The 19,421-nt window shown below is 38.7% G+C and overlaps 1 protein-coding gene across 14 annotated transcripts in view; it reads left to right on the forward strand.

The window, feature by feature from the left end:
* tenm2a (teneurin transmembrane protein 2a) overlaps positions 1 to 19,421 on the forward strand; it is a 429,048-nt gene that overhangs the window by 375,862 nt on the left and 33,765 nt on the right. For 12 of the 14 annotated variants that reach the window (XM_057348979.1, XM_057348978.1, XM_057348981.1 and 9 more), the window contains 5 exons: positions 8,474 to 8,596; positions 14,266 to 14,471; positions 14,715 to 14,910; positions 15,990 to 16,091; positions 19,168 to 19,362. In XM_057348979.1, coding sequence (XP_057204962.1) covers positions 8,474 to 8,596; positions 14,266 to 14,471; positions 14,715 to 14,910; positions 15,990 to 16,091; positions 19,168 to 19,362 — 822 coding nt within the window. The remainder of the gene's footprint in view (positions 1 to 8,473; positions 8,597 to 14,265; positions 14,472 to 14,714; positions 14,911 to 15,989; positions 16,092 to 19,167; positions 19,363 to 19,421) is intronic. The other 2 variants (XM_057348982.1, XM_057348992.1) reach the window with 1 other exon arrangement.

Consider the following 19,421-nt stretch of genomic DNA (forward strand, 5'->3'; position numbering starts at 1 on the left):
GTATAGTACACAGGCATATGGGTCTGCTCTACCAGAGAGAAACCTGCCACCTGCTTATAACGGTGTGTACAGTATGTGTGTGTATGTGTGTGGTCACAGAGGTCTAATCGGTGATGACAGGTGCAGCCGAATCCAAGAGGGTCATTCTGCCAACCCTACCTCAATATGCACATACGGCCTTTCATTCTCTCTCTGTGTGTCCTTTTCTCTCTCTCACTCATGCACACAAATAAACACACAAATATTGCCAGGAGCAATCTTCAGGATTCACTCACGTACCTTTGCACAACCTTAAACCTCGATTTCAAAAAGACCATCTTCACATGTCTCTCTCCCACCTTGCTCACAGACGCACAAGCTTCTCTCCCCTCCTGTCTTTTCATCGCTCCCCGGTGCATTTTCTCTCTGTTCCTCACTTTCGCCGGCTCTGTCTATCCCTCTCTTCTCTGTCCAAGGTAACCTTGTGGCAGGTCTGTTGGCATGTGAGCCCGAACAGCATTTTGAATTCTGGAACATTCCAACCGCAAACATCTGCCACTGTATAACCATGGTACAGACAAGCCAACACACACATAAGAAGAAACATCTGTTTACCCCATACATCATCTATGAAGCATCTTTGTAAATTACAAGAATCCGTACAGACGTTTAGACATTTTTCAAATGCAACTGCAAAAATATTGGTTTTCCCAACAATTCTCTACCATTTGCTGTTGGTCAGACAATCAGATCTGGTTTAGATGTGAACACACATATATTTTGATAATGCTCAGTGTTTATAGAGATAGTTCACCCAAAAATCGTTTACTCTCTTCCTTCTTGTCATTTCAAACCTATATGACTTTTTTAACAGAACAATGGCAGTACCCATTCACTTCTGTTGTATGGACACAAAATCAATGCAAGTCAGAGGTTACCACTGTTGTTCAGTAACCAACATTTTTCTAAATATATTTTTCTATCTAACAAATAAAAACAACATTTTTCAAAGTATCTTTATCTTTTTAATGGTGACAGGATTTTCATTTTTAGGTCAACTACCCTTTTAACCCTATTCATGTATAAGGTAACTATAATAACCTAATTGTTTCACATTTGCCAGAATAGCTGGGTACACACCAATATTGTTGAGCTTTTTAGAGTTAGATTTTAGCTGATGAATGATAAATCAATCACTCACAATCTATTCAATTTTAACGGGCTCACACATTTAAAATATGAAAGTGCAGCGAGCTTAATAAACACAACATTATTGTCCTTTGTTGTGGGTGCTCAATAGTTATAGTTATCTTTCTTGGTGTGAATGGCCACTTTCTTGCCAAATTAATTTACGATTTGCTTCTATTGTTGTCTTTGCTTGTAATGCAGAAAATGGAAAAAGTATTTTGCAGCAAAAAACTGCACACGTTTTAAATGTGTTCACAAGCAGGAGACAGTTTCCATCAGTTTGCACAGTTGAATTATATATAAACACGTACCTATTATGCATTGATTTGTACATTTTTAATCATCCACATTTTCACGTGAGCCCTTCGGTGAATATTCATCAAAAGGATAATGTGTGTGCGCGTGCGCGTGCATGTGCTATGTGTGTGTGTTTAATGCTGTTAGCAGGAACCTTTGTTCTGGGATTGCCTAATCTGCACACACGCAGCAGTTTGATGTGGTGCACAATGCTGGTACACCGTTTGTTCATGAAGGCAGAAAAGAAAATCACATCCTATGCTAAAACAACCGTTCATTTTGGGTGCCAACGCTAGTGACTGTTGAGCAAGTCGTTGTCTTCCCCTCTTTTCTTCCTGTCACCCTCTCTCTCTAGACTTGTCTCATTTTGTTTCGTGTTGAACACCCATCATTGATGCTAGGGTTTTAACTCAACATTGCCACCTACTGTTGCAGGATACTACACCAGTGGATCTCGTCTGGTGGGTCACTGCCGAAAATAGGTCACATTACTTTTCTGTTAGAGCAGGTAAATCCAGTGCTAAATCCAGTAATACACTGCAACTGAGCGTATTATCATGAAAGAAATGCTTTTCTTGTGTGTCAAAAGGCTGTGTGCAGCCCAAACTCTAAAGTGTTTAATGCTAATTTTTCACTAAATAGACAGGTTGCTTGTATGGTAAATAATTGTGTAGGACATTCAATTTAACACATTCAATTTAAACAAATAATATGTTAATATGAAGAGTTTGGTTCTAAAACGCGATAAACGCCATAAAAAAAAAAAGAGTTTCCGCTAAAATCAGTATCAGGTCGGTATTGACAAGTCACTTTTTATTTTATATTATATTTATTTTATTTTACGCAAAATGCGATATCCGCCGTGTTATTCTGTCATGTTTTCGCCCTTTTTTTCCAAATCGCAATATGCGCCAGTCTCACTTCTCTGCAGAATGCGATATATCCGCTCAACCAATCACAGCGCACCATTCCACGCATTGTAAACAGTAATGGCGGCGCTCTGAATACGGTCGGCTCCTAGTTTCCCTGATCTACTTTGTGTTCAACAAACAAACAAAAAAATGAATAATTTTGACGGCATTGATGAACCTGTGCTGGTTTCTGCTGTGGGGAAGAAACGTAAACCATCGAAATCTAATCATTTACGTGAGGAGATTAAGAAGATGAGGCACTAATTTATAGCATTAAAAAGATGACGCGTTGAATTCATTTTAGGAGCGATGACTGGTTGAGTGTATGTTTAGTCCAGTGCCTGTATGTAAGATTAGTATTGTATTGAGTTCAGAGGCTGTCATATGTGACCTTGGACAACAAAACCGGTCTTATGGGTCAATTTTTCAAAATTGAGATTTGTACATTATCTGAAAGCTGAATAATTAAGCTTTCTATTGATGTATGAGTTGTTTACAACTCTGGAATCTGAGGGTACAAAAAATCGAAACATTGACAAAATCGCCTTTAAAGTTGTCCGTCAGAGGCGCTGAAGCAGGCCATCCACTCACAAAAATAACGTTTTTATATATTTAAGGTAGGACATTTACAAAATATCTTCATGGAACATGATACTTACTTTACTTAATATCCTAATGATTTTTGGCATAAAAGAAAAATCGATAATTTTGACCCATACAATGTATTTTGGGCTTTTACTAAAAATGTTCCCGTGCTACTTAAGACTGGTTTTGTGATCCAGGGTCACATATGATCAAGTCACTTTGTTGTGTATTTTCAACAGTTTCAATATGAAAAATAACTTTTATATTGATTTGATTCAATGGATTTATTGCATTTTGAAAAAAAATGTTATGGATTTTGGGGGAAAAATCAGTTTTTATAATAAATCTTTTTAAATCCAAATCTGGATTTGAATTTTTTATGTTACTAGAACCTAAAGATGCTGTGAAACTTTGAAACAGAAAATAGGTTTTCATCTTGCCACTTTCTTTGTAAAGAAAACAAATTTTTACTAAAAATTAATCAAAATGGATTTATAGCGTTTTGGTACCAAACTCTTCATATAAAACATTAACCTAATATAATAATACATTACATTTATGCTTGGTTTTATTATTTATGATTCATTTTACATTTGTACAAAAAAGTATTTTTACCCTATGTTGGGTTAGAACTAAAATCTGTGTCCTCAAGTAAAACCAGCCAACCGAGAATCTCTGATGCAAAACACACACTTGTAATGGAAAGCAAAAATCCAAAGAGAGCAAACAGTGTCTGAGCTGCAGTTAATCTGTCTGGGCCTCGTCTGTACTTATTGTAATTCGCTGATTCGTTTGCTAATCATTTCATCGATTGCAAAATAAGCATTTAGTCTCTATCGGCGAGCACCATCGGAACAGAGAGGCAGATGAAGAGATGGCACGAAGGGCAGGAGGTTGAGCAAGATGACACACAGTAGAGAGCGAGGTGAAGGAGCAGATTGAAAAACACGGAGACGGGGAGGGAAAAGCTCTCACAGTGTTTTCTCCAGACCGTCTGAAACAAATAAAATAGCTGACAGAGACGGCAGAGACTCTCAGAGTGTCAGCGCTTTCCTTTAACTGAGAGAGGGAAAGAGAGAGAGAGAGACCGTGTCTGGGCGCAGGCGGAGGGGGACATGGAATTTGACAGAAGAGAAAATTGATTTTCTGGGATGAGATTTAGGTGTGATAGGCAAGCAGAGGATAGGTGAGGAGAGGGGCGGAGTCACTTACACTAACAGACAGTAGCATCCTGTGCATCAGGACCACAAGATGCAGAGACAGTGGGAGAGAGAGGGTGAGACAGATAAAGTGGGACAAGACCACTAACCAAAAAATAAAACCATGCTACAGTACCGAAATACATAGAAACATGCTACTTTTTTAGGTTTCTTACATGTATGCGTGTAAATGTGTATGCATGCTCATGCTGTAAAATCATAAAAGAGGGCATGTGAGACGTCTTATCGTGTGTATATGAATGTGTACATACCTGCACATTCCCGCTATAGATTAACAGATTAGCACCGGAGCTGAAGAAATGCAGGAGGTGATACATGAGAGTAACACAACTCCTCTATAAACTTAATTCACTTAGTGCCTCCTCCTGTGGCTCTGACTACTGAAGCAGCGCCGCTGCAGTCTCATCTGCCTCAGATGACTCACAATCTCACACAATATCAGCCCGTCTTTACTGCCACTGTGAAGAACAGATGACGCAGACACACAGAAGCGAGAGATAAAGAAGCAGATCCAGCAATCAGCCAGAGACATTACACAGAGCTTCTTCCCTCCCGCGGCACCTCTGGAGTTAGGCAGACTAAGCGCTCTCCTTTCTTCTCCTGCCGATAAAAGTTTCCTGGCAGAAGCAGAAAGGACACGGGTCGGGAAGAGATTCAGCTGACAAACCACACACGGGCCTTGGAGCAAGTGAACCAAAATAAGCTACGCAGGCAGGGAAAGCTCAACAGCCCCGAAAACAAAGAGGAAAGAAATCCATTCGCTTTCGGCTGTCACTCAGACAGATGCCGAATCACGCCAGCTGCACATGAAAACAGCAAATGTTGTCTGAGTTCTGGTGGGTTTTTAGAATCTGCGTTTGTTAACTTTTTTCTAACCTGTTGAGGCGCAAGTAAATCCTGGAGACGTGGGTCTCGCTGACTGATTTATTTCTTTAGTTGAGTGGCTGTACATCACTTTTTTACGGCTCTTGTGATTAACTGTATGAATAAAGCACACACATATACAGTACAGTCGAGTTGTGACATTTTGTTGAATCACCAATTAGATTTGTAACTCATTCCCGAATGCCTGCAGAAGAAGTGCATTTTGTAACACTTTCTTTTTTTGTATTTATAAAAAAAATTTATAATGCCGTAAACTTTGCATTTTATCTTTAAATAATATTATTAGATTATGAGGTTCTCAGCTGGTTTTGGTTTAAAAGCAAGATTTTACACCATGACAACCCAGCAATATATAAAATGTAATAAAATTATACAGTATTCAGGTACGTAATACATTATCAAAACATCACAAACCTTATCAGTTTGATTTGTAAATATTAAATTATGTGACAAGTAGGGATGTAACAATATTATCGATATTGTGTTATCACAATAGCAAAATTGCCTCAATATTATCGTGGTCACGTGACTGTATGAAACGATAGGTCTTTCGGACCTAACATAGAGAATGTTAGAAAAAATAATAGATGTTACCGTTGACAAGGTCCATCTGGTGCAATTATTTTTAGGGATGCACAGAATGTACGGCCACCGAATATGTTCGGCCGAAAATAGCAAAAAACGCAAGTTCGGTGTTCGGCCAAATATGTGAAATGGCCGAATAAATTTGACCGAAGATGACTCGTGATACAATCAAGCAGCAACCAGCGCAGAGAGAGAGAGAGACACGCGTGCGCTTTATTACTGCCGCAAACATTTTGGCAGTGTGTGTGCGTGTGTGTGTGTGTGTGTGTGTGTGTGCGTAGTATTTTAAAGTGTCAGAGAAAGACACAGCACGGGACTTGCCGCACGGAAGTAAATTTCCGAATGAAAGCGTCTTTACCGGTCGGTAACTTGACTTCAGACGGAAGCGGGCTGTCTGACAGTAGCCCCGCCGCTCGTGACATCATACAGTGGTCACGTGCACACAGTTCCCTAAACAACTTGTCAAAGTATGTTCTGTGTGCACCTTCTGAGAGAACAGTCATCTTTTGTGGGCGGAGTTTGGAGGAGAGACGTGAACTGAAATGGTTGTCAGTCAGCATCAGTCAGAACTGCTTGAATTGGATGTTTTTTTTCTCAAATCATTTTGCAATGTAGCCTATAATAATCCAACAGTTTTAGTTTATTCGTATTTTTATCTTATGGCCTAATGTGGAATGACAGTTTTTAATTAAGTGTTTTGTTGTAGGGGTACAGAGTAACTTACATTACATTCTTTTAGCAGTCAGTTATAGGCCTAATTAATATAGGCTATTCATGAAGGGAGAGGGCTCAATTTTTTGTTTGAATTTACTTTGTTTTGCTCAATTTTATATTATGTTGTATTGTATTTTATTGAAAATCAAGACAAATTATAAAAAGCACATTTTGACTATTCAGTTTGTGCAATAGTGAAAAAAATAGCTTAATAAATAGAAGAAATGCAAAAAAACATGTTCGGTGTTCGGTATTATTCGGCCAAGTGTTTCACATCATGTTCGGCTTCAGCCAAGAATTTTCGTTTCGGTGCATCCCTAATTATTTTATTTTATAAAAGGTATTTTTAGGTCATTTGACCCATCTCATACTATAACTCATACCTCTAAGCAAGAGTTATGATTAGAGGATAGAGAAAAGAGGATGCTTATGGCACATTTCCAAGTCATCATTTGTCATTTTAAATATTGCAATAAATATCGCACAGTGGATGTTATACCGAGGTATTATCGTACAGTGAGATTTTGATATTGTTACATATAGTGACAACATGTGTGCACTCTTCAGCTGTTATAGTCCCTGATACACTCCAATTTTAATAATATTAGTTATATTACCAAATTTGCACTGAAATACTTTTTCTATGAATGCGATAGAAATAAATCTATTATCTCTGTCTTCTATGGCGAATATGTTGAGCATTTTCTACTTTTAGTTGTTAGACTTAGACCTATTAACAATTTTCATTTGACCGTAACTGTGCACACTTTTTCCCTACTTTTAGCAACATACAGGACAGACCTGCTACCCATTCAACCTGTTAGTCACAATTAGGGCTGTCACGATTATTAAATAATCGTCTCATCGCAATTGTTTGACCTCATCACGATGGATTCAGATCATCGATTATTGCACATCTCTATAGAAGACACTAGGGGGAGCTGTAGTGTATCTGCATATTTTAGTGTACATATTGTAACTAAAGCATGGTAATACTTGTAAAATGTACCACCACAACACAATCACTTAAAAAAAACTAAAGCATATACCATAAAAATAACCTGCAGTACAAATTAATATTATTTCAGTGTGAAAACCAGTCTACCAAAATCTCATTAACATAGAAGTAAACTTTTATTGTAGTCTTGCAAGTGAGAAAAAAACAGACTAGAAGCTTTTCTATGACTGATAGCATTTTAATGGTGGCTTCAATTCACACCTGATCAATTTACTTAATTTACAAGTATTTGGTGTTTGTATTATTGACAGGTAAAAGCCTAAACCTTAAGTATGATGACCCAATCTTTTCCTATGTATTTCCAAGAAAAAAAAACATAGTCTTATATTCAGAACAATATGGTTGTTTTAATCGCTGAATCAAAAATGTATGAGAATTAAATGTCAAAGCTCTAAAACAGACAATTAATCGTCAAAGCCCTAAAAGAGACAATTAATCGTCATAATCGCAATGATTTATTAGACAATTAATCGTCAGGCAAATTTCATAATCGTGACAGCCCTAGTCACAATATGCTCTTGATTTTTGGATTAGTGTTCATCATACTCTTTAAAAGTTTACTATATTATTACAATATTAGCTTTTATAATGTGGGTATGTGTTGTCATTTGTTGGTGTTTGTTGGATCAGTATGAATCAGCCCTAAGAAACAACTTTTCAACCGTTGTTATATAGAGAGTACTTGCACTAAACACACACATGCTGTTATGACGTATATCAGCCTGAAGATCAGATACATGTGTTATGAGTGACAGATGGCCTGTCAGTCAGTCAACATCAATCAGTCATGCAATCAATAAAAATGACTCCACTGCCTGCATTTTTAGAGACAAAATAAACCACTTCATCTTACTGCCTCTTCTTGTCTCTACTGGGTTTACCAGATCAATATCATTTTCGTTTTTAGCATTTTGTTTCCATTTAAATCATTGTGCTCTCCTCGTGAATGCCGTAGTTCCTCACAATACAGCAAAGCTGCATTTGCATCTCAAACCTTTTTTTCCTTTCCTGTCTACCTTTCTTCTCCCATATGTCTGCACTGTTTACACTTCTCTTCTTTTTTTTCTTTTCTGTCTTTCTTTCTCTCTCAGCCATGAATCTGTTGGGGCTAAACTGGCAGCTGAAACCAGTGGTTGGTCCCTTGCTCAACAACGGCTTGGGGGCCGGGCTGCCCAGCAACAGTGACGTAGCAACAGCGCCCTCTGGAGGTAGAGGTGAGCAGCACAGCCTCACAGCACGCTGCAGTCGTTTTTTGATGAGGTCGCGGGGATTGTGACAGCATAACACACGCGGAGGTTGTGCTGAAACCTTCACTGTGCCGTATATCAATTTGTTTCAAGCTTGTACTCATTTTGATTTGTGTTTAGTAATTTGCTTCTCTGTCGGGCGCCGAGGTCCCTTCACGCAGCACATTTATGCCCACACACTCGCTAACTGTTTTCATGACCGACAAGGGACATTATTCTCTGGGCTTCATTTCTGCAGCTGTCTGACAAGTCATAAGAAACCAAGTTACCTTGTCATTAGGTAGAGAAGCAAGTCATTATTGGTGCAGTTGGGAAGGTGAATATTTTTTATAAATAGCATTAAAATTATATATAAAAAAAACGTTATTATAAACGTTTATTATGTGGCATTGTCGCTGTCATGTGTACGTGAAACTTTTCAAAAACGCAAAGGTTTTTCATCGTGTAAACGTGGCCTGAGTTTCCTTTTTGCAAGGTTTATTATTTATTTATTTATTGAGTTGTACTGACTAGGGCTGAAACGATTCCTCGAGCTATTCGAATACAAAAAATCATCGAGGCAATTTTTGTTGCCTCGAAGCTTTGTTGAATCCATTTAACTGCAGTACACACGGAGCACTGCGTTTCCCCACGGACCGTTATTACTGACGCACAGCCCGCTAAACTCTATTCATGTTACAGGGCTCTCAAGTCTCACGCATTCACAGTGAGACACACGCATTTTAGTCTGTTCACACGCTCGCGCGTATTTCTCATGCTGATAAATAAGTGATATCTTATTGAAATGGTGAACTGCTATTTTACTGTTTTAGTCTATTTTGCGAGTGAAACTTGTTTTCCGGCTGCATTGAGTCTATAAAACTAGATGCGGACTAACGTTAGTGGATGCCGAATCGAGTGAATGAACTGCACAGTTTAACGTGCTACACGTTTGTCTGCGTCTGCGCTTTATGAGGACATGAACTTCATCTCCACATTCTCCAGAGTTCCTCTGAGAGTTTATTTCACTAACATTTTATTGTTTGAGTGAAGAAACAAACATACTAAAAAATAAACGACTTCCGACAACCTGCCAAAATAAAAGTCCGGTTAACTCGGTATTTTATGTGGACAAATATATTACTGTTTAATAGTAAAAAAAAAAACTAAACCTAATTTAGGTAAACTAAATGCATCATGCATAAGTTGTACATTAGTTGTTTACCTTTGATGTTATTCTTTCTATTTTTATTAATGTTTCTTATTTATACATTTGTATTATATTGCATTTTGAATGTAATATGGCAATGTAATGTATTAAATGGGTTAACTTTTCACAGATATTAATGTATGCAATTTCAGCAATAAAATTTGTATTTTTTCTAAAAAGGAAACAAATTAGTTGTTCATTTTAAGAGACCTGTCTTATTTTCTCTTGTATGTTTAGTATTGCTCTTTAATAAAGACAAAGTATTTATTATCCGAATACCCGATTAATCGATGGAAAATCAGTAGAATACTCGATTACTAAAATAATCGATAGCTGCAGCCCTAGTACTGACTTCCAAAAGTTGAGATAACTTTAAAAAATGTGTTAATAAAATAGATTGTATATCAATTGGATAAATGCAAAAAAAGTTTAGATTAACACAATAAAAAACATAATTTAGTTAAATTCTAGTACACAAGATAACTAAATAAATTCTAGTATAGGTGGTCGTGTTTTTTTTTTACGCATACACAATGTTTTTCCTTATTCTCCATCAGCATGTTTAGATTGTGGGTCTGTTTTAGATGTTTGACTTCCTCCGTAACACATTAAAGCACGCAATTCTCGGTAGAATTCAAATGGATTGCACAGATCATATCACTGTGTTGCGATAGGAGTGGCTCGCACAAATCAGATAACTCTCACGCTGCGAAGATAACTGCTCCTAGCTGTATATTTCAAATAGAATTGGGGATCTTGGTGTCACATAAAAGCGCCGAAGGCCTGACGGTTAGTTAATAATTCTACGTATGTTTCCTTTAATCATGTTATACGGGTTGTTGTACTTGCCAGTTTCCCCTCTGGACTCTACACCCTTTGGAGGAAAATACACTTATAGCTTTTATCAACATCAGAGAGATGTAGATTTCAGCAGCAACAAAGAGTTAAAAGAATGGGTACTTGAGCTGCTGTACTGCACATTTGGGTATTTCATGCATACCCCAGAAACAGTAAGAGTGATTGTAATATATTCTGAGGAGATCCAAGCAGTTCAATCTCTGCTGAAATCACACCCGGTACAAATCTAATCTCACAGAATTAGCACCTCCTCATAACCCACTGATAACACTGACGTCTCCAGACACACAGTGAGGATCAAATCAAACTCTTGAACATTGCAAGCACACATTCTCAGATTCACATGCAATCCTTTGTCCATTCAACCATCTCTTTTCCATCTCGCACACTTACGGATTTGCAGGAAGTGGCCTACAAACAAATCCTATACCTCAATGTCTCATCCTGTCTGTTTTCCCCATTTTCCTCTCAGTGCTGTATTGTCCTCTGTGGTTACATGTAGATTATATGGAGTGATAGTTTTCTGTGTTTGTGGGTGTGTGTCGGTACTAGGGAAAGATCGTGGGTTTTGAAAATGCTCTTCAGCTCAAGTGCTCCAATCTCAAACCCTCAGCATGGTCATGTCAGCATCCTTTCCTTCCAGCTACACCTGGGGCCTCATTTATAAAATGTTGCGTAGAAACCAATTGTGGAATTGCGCGCATCTTAACAGTTTCAGATCTCTGCCTTTTAATGATGTCTAAATCATTTCATTGATATATGAGAGAGCGCCTGCCAAAGTCCAAATCCTAAACAAGCGGCAGGAATGGCTTATATTTAAAAAAAACCTGCAGCACTCGGACAAAAGTGCGTGCGTCTGCTCAGACCCTGACGTGGTGCTAAGCACTTTTCCACGTCAAAGACCGTTCTTATAAATTTGAAAGTTGCCGTGGATTTTTGCGTACGCATGCTTTATGATCAAATCTGTGCGTACGCACGTTTTACAAACGAGGCCCCTGCTGTCTCTCTCTTTCTCATATAAACACATAATTTATTCCAAATAACTGTGAGATTTCATTAATCATATGCCGACATGCCACAATAAGGCTATCAGGCATTCATACACATAATAAGTGCCGTGTCTGGTTGTTTTATTTTTTCCCGTCATCTTTCTTTGTGTCTATCTTTTGTTATTGTTCGGCATTGTGTTGAGACGCTCTTATCTGAGCTTTTGTGGTGTGATTTGTTGGTCTGATCTGTGAAATGATTCGGCGTGCTTCTGCCCGCCGCTCGCGTTAGCTTATGATTGGCTCAGTCGGATTCTGTTTTGGTACTTGATGCTGTGGTTAGACACTCAAATTCATGTGCCCTCTATCTCCACATTCTGTTTCCCCACGCGAAATAAAGCCGAACTGTTGCTTCAGCACAAGTCTGATCGCTCGCTCCCTTAGGAAATTCTTATCCGCCCTCCTCCGCGCGCTATTTTCCATCCGTAGTTTCTCTTCTTCTTGGCCTGACTGTTTTGTATTAATGAGAGTAGCTATTTCATCTGTTGCTGCTGCTCCGTCCTGATTGTGTTTTCATTGTTCTTTATAGCCTCACCATTTTTCACAGGTTTTCTCCATCGGGCTGCGGTCTCCAGTGTAGATCTGACCTGATTATATGGAGCTGTGTGTTCACGTGTGTGTGTATGTGAATCTGTTGCTCGCCACCTCCATTTACACCCGGCCATCGCCGCCAGCTATGAGTAAGAGATAGGGAGAATTTAAAAAGAAGGGAGGAATGGAGTGAGAAAGAGAGGAACCATGGATTGTCCGTTAAATGAAAAGTGGATAACAGCTTGTGTGATTATGTTGGTAAACAGGATGGTGGTGTTGACATGCAGTATGAGCCGGAGCCCGAGGGTGGAGAATACACGAAATCTCACAATAGAAGAGATTTGTCCTTTAGCTTGAGAGACCATAAACAGGAGAGAGAGAGAGAGAGAGCAGTGGGGAAAGTATAAAATCAACAGGTTTTCTACACTATTAAAAATTAACATTCTTAAGATTGCAATGGCTCTAATTTTACGTTACAGACCTCAGTCTCAGTAGATGCTGCATTTAGTTTGATGTCATTGAAAACATGACTGTAAGGTGTATACTCTCAAAATGTTTGGTTATTTTTAACCTAGCATTGTGTCAAGAAAGGCCGAACCCGTTGGGTTGTAAATTGCCCCATGTGTTGTTTCAACCCAAAATGTTGGGTTATTTTAACCTATTGTTGGGTCAAATATAAACATTTTCTGGGTTAATTTGACCCAACGGTTGGGTTCATTCCTTTTTGACCCAACGTCGGTTTGAAAATAACCCAGCATAAGACAGACGGTCCGTTCCGTTTGCACTTTTGTATATCCTGCTGATGGTCCAGTTGATGAAACATCGAAAACAAATCTTTTCAGAATAATGCAAGTGGACATAAAACATGCATTATAAAAATATGCACAGCAAAATTGCCAGTGTTAAAAAAGGTCAAATTAACTCTCACAGTGTATATACACTTCGACAGTGTGGATTATATATACACTGTGAGTGTTAATTTGACCTTTTATAACACTGGCGATTTTGCTGTGTGACAGTATCTTATTGAAGGGACTGTACATCTATTCCTCACAGTGTGATTTCATTTGAGTCATATTAAACATGGCGTCTAATCAAAGATTCGTGTTTTTTTTTAGATAATATTGGTTTCTGGGGTTTCTAAAGCACAAGCGTGTAAATAGTTTTCTAAAGAACTGTATAAATAGAAAGTCAGACTATCTGAATCATAATTTTTGGTGTCAACATAAAATCAGTATTCACCATGTTTACTATTGTAGTCGTATAGACGCTGATTGTGTTTGGTCTTGTCATGCATTACTCAAAAAAGAAATGTTTGTCTTTCTAATCTGTCATCAAAACATGATATTTCTCGTCTCTTTGGGTCGTATGACCAATTCCACTTACATTTTTAACCTTTGCCGAAATATCAGAGACTTTTCCAGATCTTTTTATGATCTATTCAATTCCCAGTGTATAAATTTAATTCTATTGAATGTTTTTATTAAACATCTGATTACATTGTAAGTCTCCCTAGAAAAACTTTAATACCAAAGAGGTGGCATTTTAGGCCTCACACACATTTAAACATTTAAGACACGTGTTCCAGCAGAGCTCAGCTTGTTCCACCCTGACTCTGAACAAACCACCATTAACTTTTCATCTGTATAACGTATTCTTTAGTTCTTTCGCCGGCCGCATTGTAAAAAGCACACTCAGATATTCAACAAAGAAAACCTTATTCTCTCTCTCTCTCTGGGTCTCTCCTGTCTGCCGTGATACGCTTTCAGCTTTCTTCACGCTGGATGGATACGGTGAGGTTATGGGCAAAAGGAAACAACATTTGTGTTTTTCAGCCTTCATCAGATGGCAGGCTACGATAAGTGTCACCCGGAGAGAAAGCATATTTGCACTGCCTCCTTTTGTTTTCTATTTTCAAAGCCACTACTTCTGAATCTATAAACAAGGGCCAGTTGCAACACAGCGGAGGTGAGAGATTGATTTTTGGTCTCATGCTTTCCTCTCTTTCTCAGGGCCCTGGGCAGCTCGCAACAGCAGCATAGATACGGGAAGTTTGGAGGTGGGCAGACGTGTGACCCAAGAGGTGCCACCGGGGGTGTTTTGGAGGTCTCTGCTGCATCTCAACCAGCCTCAGTTTCTCAAGTTCAACATCTCCTTGGGCAAGGATGCCCTGTTTGGGGTATACATCCGCAAAGGACTGCCTCCGTCCCATGCACAGGTGCGTGCGCCCGCCCCATTTAGAAAGAGCCCGCTCTGTGAAGTTCTTTTAGAAAAATCCTCTTTCATCACAAGCGTGGATCAATCACTCATTGCGAAAACATTTTAGAAGTCAGCAGGTGTTCGATAAAATCATTTTTAGAGCTTCAAAGTATCTGTGTGTTTGGTATACATGAACACTGTCAAACCGCTTGAAATGACTGTGGACAATTTTTCTTCTCTTACCATGTATCTCTTTCTGAAGTATGACTATATGGAGCGTCTGGATGGAAAGGAGAAATGGAGTGTAGTGGAGTCTCCTCGTGAGAGGCGCAGTATTCAGACTGTGGTTCTGAATGAGGCGATATTTGTGCAGTATCTGGACCCTGGCACATGGCATCTGGCTTTTTACAATGACGGCAAGGAGAAGGAATCGGTCTCTTTTAGCACAGCTGTACTGGGTCAGTTACTCATATTCACACTGCTTATTCCCTACTTAAAGGGAAAGTTCACCCGAAAATGTTTTTCTCATTTACTCATCCTCATGTCATTCCAAACCTGTATGACTTTATTTCATCTGCATTCTGCATGATACAAAAAATACATATATTTTGAAGAACGCTTTAGCCCCCTTTTGACTTCTATTGTATGGACACAAACCACAGAGACATTTCTCGAAATATCTTCTTTTGTGTTTTACATAAGAAAGAGTAATATGCAGGGTGAATAAATGATGTCATAATTTTGTTTTCATTTTTGCTTTCATACACACTTGCTATATTATTAAAGCGCATTTTTTGTACTGAACGCAAGGCTATAAATTCAGATGCATAACATTTAGGAATAAAGAAGATTGTACAGTAACTGTATACTTAAAACTAGGGAGAATATTGTGGTTTGAGACACTCATAAAGCGTCTTAATGCTCAATGTCCTATCCAAAGCTATTTTTACAATGCAAAATAAATATATTTACACAGATTTACAATTGCACATTCAAATGTTGCATACAGGAGTTCTCGGTTCATTAGTTCATAAAAAGAAAAAGAAAAAATGGGTTAATCTGATTTGGTTGAAATATATATATAAACTCTTTTTACCAGTCAGCGCGAATGAAATAATGAAATGAAGGATATCTATTAATACTAAATTATTTGAAATCATATGATTATCCCCTTGAAATGAATGAAGCACCTTTTGGCTTTGTTCTATGAATATTCACATGCATGAATTCTAGGAATAAGTGGTGGCTCGCCAATTAACCTTGTGCTAATCTACTGTGATATGGCCTAGTTTTACTGCCGTGATAATACTCATGGCTAATGAAATGACGTGTGACGCTGTTTGAATTGGTTGTATCAATAATGACCAGAGCCTGCAGGCTTCCCACAGAGAAACCTAGAGACAGCGAGAGAGGGAGGAAGGCAACAGCGGAGGAGAAGATAACATGAGAGTTTGGTTCTCTGACGGTTGCTGTGGTGGTTATAGCTGTCATTACCATCAAAGTGGCCTTTTTTAGAAATGTTTCGTTTCTTTCACAGACTCTGTGCAGGAGTGTCCCCGAAACTGTCATGGTAACGGAGAGTGTGTGTCAGGAGTGTGTCACTGTTTCCCTGGTTTCCATGGAATGGACTGCTCGAAAGGTACGAGACATTCCAATTACACCCCACTCTCTGTTATACAGCGAGAGAGAGAGAGAGAAAGAGAGCTTCACTGCTGGAAAACAACTTAAACTAGACTAAACTGGTATTGTCTGGCTGGTCTGTTTGCTGGTTTAGGAAGGTTCTCTTTAACTTCTTAGTTGGCTTGTCCCAGAAGGGAGCTAGACCAGTGTAAACCAGTTAACCTGCGTAGACTAGGTTAGGTTTTTTAAGCAGGGAAATAAAAAAATCTATATAATATATTAGGGCTGTCACGATAAACCGACGATAAATATCACGTGATTTATGCACAGCTTTTGAGTGAAGTACGGGAAAACGCTGCTGCATCCGAAAGCCAGGGGGCGCTCTCGTGCGGAAACTCCAAATACGCACTGCAGAAGAAGACCGTAACATGTTCTAGAATCTAGGAAATGCCTATGGACATCACTGTTATCACTGTTACTCAAGCCTCATCAGGTATTTTTATGATAATAAAGTATATTTATAATGATCATGTTTGACGGGTGTTGCTTTTTCAAATGCACGTTATAAGCGACTCAAACTCGCACTGCTTTTAGATCAAGCAGCATTTCCTACTGATCCCAGAGGACAAGCTACGCATTAAAAAAAAAAAAACTTGGCTATCTCAGCCAGCTTGATTTCAATAGGATTTCGTGGTATCGCGATAAATTATCGTGCAGCCCTATAATATGTGACACTGGACAACAAAACCATCATAATGGTCGATTTGTCGAAATTGAGATTTATACATCATTTGAAAGCTGAATAAATAAGCTTTCCATTGATGTATGGTTTGTTTAGGACAATATTTGGCCGAGATCTGAAATTTGAGCGTGCAAAAAAATCAGGCCGTTTTAACACTTTCTGTTGGCTTACCGCTGTAATGACGTTGTGAAGAGTAGATGAACCCGAAAGCAGAAGTTCTAAGCTATACATAGACAGCAAACATTGAGAGGGTAATTCCCAAAGAGTGGGCAGCAGCGAGTGAAGTTTGTAGACGCGTTTCCGGACATTTTTGTTCCCGATTTTGCTGCATCAACTCACAAATAAAGTGTTGATATATTAACGGTAGGAAATTTACAAAATATCTTCTTGCAACATGATCTTTACTTAAAGGCGGGGTGTCCGATTTCTCTTAGCCGTTGTTGATGTTCAAATCACCAAAACAGACACACCTATACCCCCATCTTTCGCTTTCGTCAGCGCTCGGCTCGGCTAATGTGCGTCCTGTGCACTGTACACCTTACTGCTGATTGGCTACAAGGTTGTTTTGGTACTCGGCCCGACTTTGTCTAAACAAGCGTAATTCGAAAATCGGACACCCCGCCTTTAATCTCCTAATGATTTTTGGCATAACAGAAAATTCAATCATTTTGACCCACACAATGTATTATTGGCTATTGCTCCAAATATACCTGCGCTACTTATGACTGGTTTTGTGGTCCAGGGTCACATACTGTATATGAATAGTAGAAAAATCTAAAGTAATATTTTAACTAGGGTATATATTGGGTTGCAAATGAGCTCCAGACACATTGACACATGAGGGTGACGCTTTTCTCCTAAACATCAGTAATGCTTCAGATTACAGTGTACCACATAATTAAAGAGAATTTACAGCGTAAATATTTGTAACAATAATGTACCTCTACAGTACATATCTGTAGGTAAAGGGGAACACAGTTGGTGGAATACATAAATAGGTATACTGTAAGTATTTCTAAAATACTTTTAAAAAGTATTTAGGTGCCTAAAATTATACAGTTATGGTATGCATGACCTACTATTCTAGACAACAATCTTTTGGAGAAAGTTAGCGTGAACAAACTACATATTTGTAATACCTATGTACCCATAAATATAAGCTACTGTGGATATATTTTTTAACTACAGGGTACTTACTTGATTATTTAAGCAAACAGGAAATATGGGGCAACAAACTCACAGAAAGCTTAAGAGTACCTACAGGTCCAAAGACAAAAGGGTAAAAAAACACATTTGATAGAGAGAGGAGAGCTAAGGGGAAACAGCACTGAATTGTTCCCAGTGTGGCGGCAGCGGTGGGATTCTGAGAGCTGAACACATCAAAGATGTGTTAATCTCACAGTCCCAGCGGCTCTTATAGCCCAAGAGTGCAGAGACCCACTGGACCAGTGTGTGTGCGTGTCTCACCTAGCTATACATTCAGGGACAAACTGATGAAAGCATTTGCAACCTTTTACAAACATCTTGTGTTTGAATGAAAACATATTTTGATATAATCTTATTATTTCTCAATGAATTTGTTCGCACTTTCATTTACACATTCCTGTTGTGAAGGTATTGTAGTTTTATGTCTCATCAAGGTACTGTATAATTCAGATAGAAAATTGTGTGTTAGTGGCAGTCTCTCGTTCTCTCTCTCTCTTACTTTTTCTCTCCCTATTTCAGAGGCCTAAGGATGATGAATGACATCTCATACAAACCAATATCTCCCATTGTTCACCTGGGAAGCTTATGATTAATAGTTTCGTTACCTCGGTGTTAAATTACATTTTCTTCCATTACAGTTTTCTCCAACCTATCACAGCTGTCCACTAGTGCTGACCCTGTGGGTTAGATTTTGCCTACATTATAGGGACCCATGCATAGCATACATAAGGGCTAAGAGTGGTCGAATATAATCTTAATATCTTTTAATGCCATTTTGTTTGTGTCACATGCAAATGTGAGCAGCTCATACAGTAGTAGCAACATCCAGAGTATAAAATGTACACAGGCATGTTGGGGCAGCAAATCATGTTCATTTGAGATTTATTGTGATCATATGCCGTATTTGGAGCAATGAAAAGCAGGGCCATATTTTAATATTTTTTATCTTCTATGTAAAAACCATGGTAGATGAATTGGGCAATTTTTTTGTTGGCTCCTTTATGATACATTTTTGGTAGTACTTTTAGTAATACTTAAATTATTACATCCAAGTAAAAATGCCCAAACTCAGAAATCACAATCTCTCCTCTGTATTTTATTTACACATCAATCATATCAAATTTTCTTCTCTCTGTTTCCTCCGAAGCGGCGTGTCCGGTGCTCTGCAGTGGAAACGGTCAGTATGATAAGGGATCGTGTATCTGCTATAGTGGATGGAAAGGTCCAGAATGTGATGTTCCCGTCAGCCAGTGCATCGACCCGCAGTGTGGTGGTCATGGCACGTGCACAGAGGGCACGTGTGTCTGCTCTCTGGGCTACAAAGGAGAGAGCTGCGCTGAGGGTGAGTGTGTGTGAGACAGTGTAGCTTTGGGTAGGCTGGTTAGTGACATGATCAGATGA

Source organism: Triplophysa rosa, linkage group LG13, assembly GCF_024868665.1.
Source record: "Triplophysa rosa linkage group LG13, Trosa_1v2, whole genome shotgun sequence".
NCBI lineage: Eukaryota > Metazoa > Chordata > Actinopteri > Cypriniformes > Nemacheilidae > Triplophysa > Triplophysa rosa.